Source organism: Vanessa atalanta, chromosome 10 (assembly GCF_905147765.1).
Source record: "Vanessa atalanta chromosome 10, ilVanAtal1.2, whole genome shotgun sequence".
Lineage (NCBI taxonomy): Eukaryota > Metazoa > Arthropoda > Insecta > Lepidoptera > Nymphalidae > Vanessa > Vanessa atalanta.
The window spans coordinates 5062109-5070038 of record NC_061880.1 but is presented as its reverse complement, the minus strand read 5'-3'; the positions used below and the strand labels follow the sequence as shown (position 1 = coordinate 5070038).

Here is a 7930-nt window from a genome sequence, read left to right as displayed (position 1 = left end):
CCGAAAAGAGTTCAGGCATAGGACCAACAACTTTACGCGCTTTCCGAGGTACTGGAATGTACACGCTCTCAACTTCCAGACTCCGGGCTGTTACTGAGAATCTTTCTACAGAGGAATCCAATAATGTTTAATAAAGATCAGGACGGGCCTGGGGTTTGATCCCAGAATCTCTGGATCTGTTACCTTATACCTAGCCACTAGACCTACGAGACAATCTTATAACGACAAATAATAAAAGAAAACTAGAAATTATTATATAATTATGCTTCGACACTAAAATCTTATTCAAATGAAATGAAAAGTCGGTGAGTTATGAAATGAATGAATGCGAATTAACATTCGGCCCTAATTTATTAGTACCTACCAGTGTTGTAACGAGTCAATAGTAAACGTAAGTTATGCCTAATTGTGTTACTAAAATAAATGTGAATAAGTGGTACATACACTGAATAATTTTAAATATTAATTGAATACGCAGTCACTATCAATAATATAATTGGACGTAAAAATAAGACTTGTGTATTAAAAACGAGTATTATTTCTACTTTTGATAATAAATATTGTCTACTATAGGCTTAGTTTATATATAATGCCGGATCCTATACTAGACAATTGATTCTCAACGACTCATTCTCACATTCTTAAAGCGGATTTTAGACGATGCAGTCATAAATAAAAGTTAAGCGACGTATTCATAAGCGAAATTTCACTCTTTCTATATAAATAATGCATGCACTGTTTGACCATGACCGAAGAATAAATGCCATGAATACTAATACGACGAACAATAACATGCATTTCTCCTATATGTTAAATTTCCCGTAAGGCTCTAGCCGTTTAGTATGTCGGGACACGTTCCATACATTTGTGAGTTTAATTGATAGCAATAGATTTCGTATTTGTAAATACTGTGTGTGTAAATGGAAAACATAAAAACATACTAAAATGTATGAAATAATCAGTATCAGTAATGTTTATTTTTAGCTTGCAACTAAATTTCTTTTAAACAAAACTTAAATTTTTCGCCAGAATTATTTTCTCTTATCAAAAAAGGAGAAATAAAAAATTGTTTCTATATTTAAATGAATTGAGTAATCAAAATCTAGGTATATGAGCTCTAAGATACCGTTGTTTATACTAAATACCTTTAACTTGGCTTGCATATTATATTGATAATTGTAAATCAATTTGTCAACTATCTTCTTCGATAAAGATATAGTGATACTTTTTTTCAAAACTGAAATTATTATATAATTTATTTAAATAACTAAAGAAGATGATCACTAGTAAAATAATCGCAAATGTATTGCATCTTTATATATTTCAGTATGTCTCGCTTTAAATCTGGACACGATTACTAACTTATACAACTAGCTTGTGATGTTTACGCACTCGTTATTATTTTGTTAAATAAGTTAAGTTTCATTATTATTAAAACAGCCTTTATTCCACAGAAGATATTTTTCTGAGGACGTTTTTATTTCATTGCTCTCCATTTATCCAAACACTTGAAAAAGTGATGTCAATAATTAAATCAAGGGATAGCGCCGAGTAAGTTTCCTTTTTCTTCTATATTTGAAATTACGAAAATATGGAGCATACTGAATCAAAAGCTTTACTCTGTTCATTTGCTCTTAAATTCTGATCTATAATTGTTAGTTTCTATGTGCACAATTATATATAAAAAATCATCATTAAATCAAAAGAAAATATTCGTTATTTTACATATTTGACTTTGCACATGGAATGGTTTGCCATATTTTAGATTATTCACATGGTTCCACATGAATTATCCCAAGATCCTACTAATGACGATCCGGCTCTACCTTAATTGTTGTTAGAGCCGATTAAGGAGTTGTATTGGCTGTTTAGTGTACTCGTCAATACTATAAGTTAGCGTAGGACTTAGTATCTCAAAAACTCCTAACAAAAGCATTCTCAAGAAGAACTTGCGACAAGCTGGCGACCGACCAAAAAGTCTGCCAAATGCTTTTTTGCAGTGCTATAAAACACAAAACGCCAGTCCCAAATAAAGGAGATAAAGGATCAATGTTAAATATCACTTGATATATTTTTAACTGTATAAAAAAGACATTAGAATCATTTGAATTTAAATAAATTGAAATATTATTCAATAAAAAGTAATAAACATTAATGTACATTGTAGATAATATAAAAACCTAATTACAGAGCTGGTGCAAAGCGCGTGTCGCAATGGGAAGATTTGATGAGAAAGTTTTCAGAAGCTCACAACGTGGAATGCAAGTTAGTTTAAAAAACGGATGTTAATATTTTTGACACAATTATCTTCACCTAACTTTGTTCCTCATCCTAATCGTAATTGTAGAGTTATTCGTCCTGCGCCCTATTTATTTTAGAAGATTTTTGTTTAATTTTATAAATGATGTATATCTGTAGATAATCGGTAAACAATATATACAAAAATACACCGGATACGCATTTTGTTATTATAATGTAGCAGTATTTTAATGTCAGTCCCCAGAGTACAATGTACATATCATATATACACTGTATAATACAAATTACCAACTTTACATTGCTGTTTACAAGTTCTAAGGGTAAATGTTCCAGTATAATGAGAGGTACAAGGGTCATAACATCTTATATCCCATGGTAAATTAAATCGCTCTCATTTCAATGTTCATTGCTATAAGCCGAGATATCAAGTAACCGTCACGTGGCCCATGGGAATGTCTGTATTCGTGCTATAAATAAAAACATAAGATTACAAATAAAAACAAACGTTCATAAAATAAACGAAATCTATTCAAGTGCTAGACTTGGATTATATACAGAACTTCTTTGAGCGTATTCGCATCCACAGAACCATATCTTTGGATATCCCCCGGGTCCTGCGATCAATGAAGAAGTTTCCCACGGGCTCCCAGTACGAAGGCACGTGGGACATGTTAGGAATGAGCGGCTATGGTGTATACAAATTTCTAAACGGTTGGTAGAGTTCGATTTAACAAAACCATTGAGTTAATTTACATTTACAGCATGAAGCTGAACATGTTGAATATATGAACTTAAAAAATACATAAGATACCAAAAAGCAAAACTATTTCTTCCTTTATAGTAAAAACACTATCAAAATACAATAAATTTGCTATTTCTAATCGTACTGATATGGACCGTCGATGCACGTGGATTTGTGTGTGTACAAGTGATTTACAAATTAGTTATTACAATTGTATTAACCTTACTAAGATTTTTTTAATAAATTATGACATATAAATAATTTGTATGTTCTATATTTGCGATGAAAAAATATTTACAAAATTTTTACTGTAATTAGTGTTAATACTATACAGTGTACTTTATGTCTGGCCAATTTAGCTCAACATCCCCTACATATATTAGTAGTTAGTATAATAAGGTTACTCTCGCTGTAAGTTAGAGGTAAACCTCACTACAAGGATCATTTCCTTAGGAGTACCTTGTTAAGCTTAGGAAATTTGACCGTACTTGTTAGCCCAACGGTGCTCAAGCAGAGATATACGATATTAGGTTTACGGTGCATACCTTGTTTGCTGTACCTATTGGAGAACACTGTATTCAAATTAGTCCAAATATAATATTACCTTGATTACACTAATATATCGTTTTAATTATATTTTACTTTTTGAACTCTCTACGTTGGACACAAAATAACAGTAAACCACTGTTATGCAAAACTCTCTCCTCGATAGGAGAATTTTTGAGACTTTTTCTTTACATGTTTTTCCCATGCGGGTTGGTATATTAGGCAGATATTTATCCCACACTTGCAGGTTTTTTTGCAATTCCTTAACCGTCGCGACAAATAAAAATTATAAATACATATTAATTTATGAATAAGTCCATATTCATAAATTATTTATCCGTTTTCGCAGAATGTTATTTTAGTCATTCAAAATAAATATACATATAATATGATTTTTTTACCAGATGTTGTCTACGAAGGGGAATTCGATGATGGGATGTTCCATGGTGAGGGGCAATTAGTATATCCAAGTGGTGCTATCCTTCGTGGCACCTGGAACAAAGGTCAGTTGACTGAACGGAAACTCATCTTTGCTGATGGCTTGGAGTACAACGAAATAGATTGGAAATATTGTAGAATGCCAGATAGGAGGTTAGCCGAAGAGTTTATTCCATTTATTAATAATCAACCCGAATGCAGTCTTATAAATATATTATTACTATGATTTAAAAATATAAGATAAACTACGCTCCATTAATCTAATTTTGTATTTGGTATAAGTTCATTTTGAATTATGTATTTTGTATAAAAACAATGCAAACATTATAATTCTTTTTCTTGCAAAATTTTGTGTGCATGCTGAAAACTTGGCACAGTCCATAGCTCTCGCGTCGGCTATTATGTAAGTAATTTGTGCTTTGCCAATCAGTGGAGAATAAAGAGGTCTTCTTTTTTAAACTGTATTTGGCACACCAAAAAATATTTTTATTACATTATTTGATCTACGCGTAGAAAACACACACGAATAACTTACTATTTCCCAAGTTATTATAGAGGGTTCAATTTATGTATTATTTATACTTATCGAAAGAACAAATACTTATATCAAATTCAACTTATTTGATCTCATATTCAATTAGGTATAATGGAAACCTAATTAATTTTAATCAAATATTTTATCTTTTTGCGTATAATTTCAACATTTGTTTTGTCATTATATATACTTCGGATTATGTATGTAACAACAATAGATCTGATTCACAATGATTCGTGCCAAAAGTTGCATAAAATTATTTCGATTCGGCTTAAAATGTGAAACTATTATTTGTATCTAAACATTGCAAGATTTCAACGTTTTGAAATGTGTAGTTTTAAATATATTTTGGTAAAAAAATGTAGTAATTTTTTAGGTACTGTTTTATAACATTTTTGAATAAACCTATGTATTCCAAAGAAAGAAAATCAACATTTAAAAATATCTCAAATTTCCTGTCCCGCTTGAATATTGGGACTGGTTGTAATGAGCACCTAATGTCAATAATAACTTAATGGTTCAGATTCAAGCCATAAAAAATAGTATTTTTTTAAAAATTACATTTACTTAAGCTTAGTAAGAATTTTCTTTATTCTAGGTACACTATAGAATACGATAATGGCTTAAAACCAGCTGGTGAATCGTATTTGACAGCAGATCAGCCTTCGCGACCAGTACCACCTGGCTATTATGACACGGGGGACGGCTTTTATGATCCTAAGACCAAAGTTGTATACAAAGTAGAAGACCTGAATGCTATAATAAGGTGAAACGAAGGATAACTATGAACTTGTAATCTGAATTATTTTTGTACAATGTTTCCATAGTCTCTTAATGCAAATATTACTGAAATTATTTTAACATTGAAACCTAATAATCGAATCGATACACATGTATTTTTAACCTACATTTATATAACATAAATTTCGCACTAATAATATTTTATTATAAAAATGTTATCAGTGAAAATTTTCACTATAACAAAAACGTGTAAATAATTAAAAATTTCGCTGCGAAAATCTGAACCATCACACCGATTCACATCAATCGAGCTTTATTTATAAATCAGTCAATCGTATCGTGATCGCTGATAATTGTCTGGCTGATTGATTAACTTCATTTTCATGAATCTGGGGGATTGGACATGAGCTGGATTCAGCATTGTAAATGCTTTTTATTAAAAATGTGTAATATAAATTTACTCATTTTATTTTAAAATTTTCAATTGTATTTTTTAACTGATAAACACGGAGAAAATAAAATTTAAGCACTCGGATATAAACCATATATTATTAGTTTAAATCCAATATATTTTTATATGGTATGGGAACGTTTAGATTCTTCTCGTGCTAAGCCGTGAACGAAAATAGAACTCTAAACTTATTTTAATATATTCCGCTTTTTTATCGTATATATATTCTAAGTGTAAATTTATTGGTAAGTAAAATGAAAAGAGTGTGCTTTATTAAAAGCACTTTATAAAATTATAAAATTCAACACCCTCTCCATTGCCTCCCTCGCCAGACTCAATCTACGACATATAAAAGTACAAAGCGACCTTTAATGCAGACTAATTAACTTTTTGTTAGTGTAAGTCACGAGTACGTATTTTAACGTCTTAAATTTTACAAGTCTTAATCTAAGATAAGCTAGGAAGAGTAATACTTTTAAATTCATCGAAATTTTAGCAAAGGCAATGCAAATATAATATACATAATACATATATAGTATCAGAGTAACTCATAATGCACAGGCATTATGAGCCGAGATGGCCCAGTGGTTAGAACGCGTGCATCTTAACCGATGATTTCGGGTTCAAACACAGGCAGGCACCACTGAATTTTCATGTGCTTAATTTGTGTTTATAATTCATCTCGTGCTCGGCGGTGAAGGAAAACATCGTGAGGAAACCTGCATAGGTCTAATTTCAACGAAATTCTGCCACATGTGTATTCCACCAAGCCGCATTGGAGCAGCGTGGTGGAATATGCTCCAAACCTTCTCCTCAAAGGGAGAGGAGGCCTTTAGCCCAGCAGTGGGAAATTTACAGGCTGCTAATGCTAAAATGCTAATGCTAAAATTGCTCTAAAAAGCACCTTCAGCACCATAAAATACAAATTGAATATACACAAGCTAAAAATCTATTTCCTGCTAAAATAATCCAAAACGTTTCGCTTGAAATTTAATTTTAGATTTATCCCGAGTTTCTCATCCTGAATTTTAAATCATAAATACATCAAACGTCGAGATCGGATAACGGTAAACGATTTAAGAACTTTCAAGAAATATAACAAAATATCACAGTACTCAGTTATCAAAACATAAGAAATATATCTTAAATCTAATTTGAAATAATATTAATAAATATTGCTAGTAAATGAACAGTCAAAAACAAATGTCTGCCAAACTCTCTCCGGAGCCCCTTCTCTTATAATAATATATTGTAAAATAAAACATTGCTATAATCAATTTTAATAAAATATTTTCCAAATTACAAAGGTGTAAATAATGACTTTGTAAACAGATCACCATCAGTGCGCGAACAGAAATGGATAATCGAGAACTGCCGTACATCACCAGATCTTCCGCTTGGACCTCGCAAAGATCTTTACGAAGAGTGGCTCGAACCGCAAGTAAGCCTCCCCAAGCCTCCACCACCGGCGTCGACATCTCGCACTACACAATCAACGCAGCCAGCAAATGAACTGGAGCCCGAAATTGTAAGAAAATATATTTGTAATATTACATTATCTAAACATACTATATGATATAAACAGAAAATTACAATAGTCTTATACACGTTCGACTTTAGCCCACTGATTTATATTTTTTACGCAAAGAAAAAGCCATATTTTAGCTAACTCACACTTCGGTTTTTTATTGTGACATTATGAAAAGAGGTTGATAAGAACATCGACATTTGACATTCAAAGTAGTGGTTTACAGTCCCCGTAATTATGGGTGGTTATCACCAGCACATACGTTAAGCACAGCTTTCTTGTCTTAAATATAATATTCAAAAAATATTTTTCTTATGGGTCGATATAGCCCAACCAACACTATATTTTAATCTCCTGCTTGGAGATGAATGAAAACAACATCGGTAAACCTTCTCATCTTGGATGAAAATTTGCCATATTTGTAATCACCAACCTGCATTAAGCAACGTGGTGTAACAAACAACAAGCTTAAAATATACATATAATTTTATACATAATATTTGATAAATAAAAATCATATAACAAAATTTAATTATCCCTGCAGGAGGTGACATTTAAAAACTTAGAAAAAGATGAGTCTGAATCATCATGCAGTTCCGATTAAAATACTCTATAAATTCGATCAACACTGTTAAAATAATATTTAATTATTGCTGTCATTGTTAGGTTAAGAAATTGATATCTAATTAA

The 7930-nt window shown here is 31.3% G+C and overlaps 1 protein-coding gene across 1 annotated transcript; it reads left to right on the top strand.

Moving 5' to 3' along the window:
- The first annotated feature begins 342 nt into the window (after positions 1-342).
- LOC125066933 (MORN repeat-containing protein 5-like) lies at positions 343-7930 on the top strand. Its single transcript, XM_047675263.1, has 8 exons — positions 343-391; positions 1455-1551; positions 2191-2265; positions 2846-2970; positions 3952-4138; positions 5119-5286; positions 7045-7240; positions 7785-7930. The coding sequence occupies exons 2-8, from the start codon at positions 1520-1522 to the stop codon at positions 7842-7844; spliced, it is 843 nt and encodes a 280-aa protein (XP_047531219.1). The 5' UTR covers positions 343-391; positions 1455-1519; the 3' UTR covers positions 7845-7930.

Coding starts and splice junctions, on each gene's coding strand:
- LOC125066933 (XM_047675263.1), top strand. CDS start 1,520: ATGTCAATAATTAAATCAAGGGATAGCGCCGA. Junction 1,552..2,190: donor AAATCAAGGGATAGCGCCGA/GTAAGTTTCCTT, acceptor ACCTAATTACAG/AGCTGGTGCAAAGCGCGTGT. Junction 5,287..7,044: donor GACCTGAATGCTATAATAAG/GTGAAACGAAGG, acceptor CTTTGTAAACAG/ATCACCATCAGTGCGCGAAC.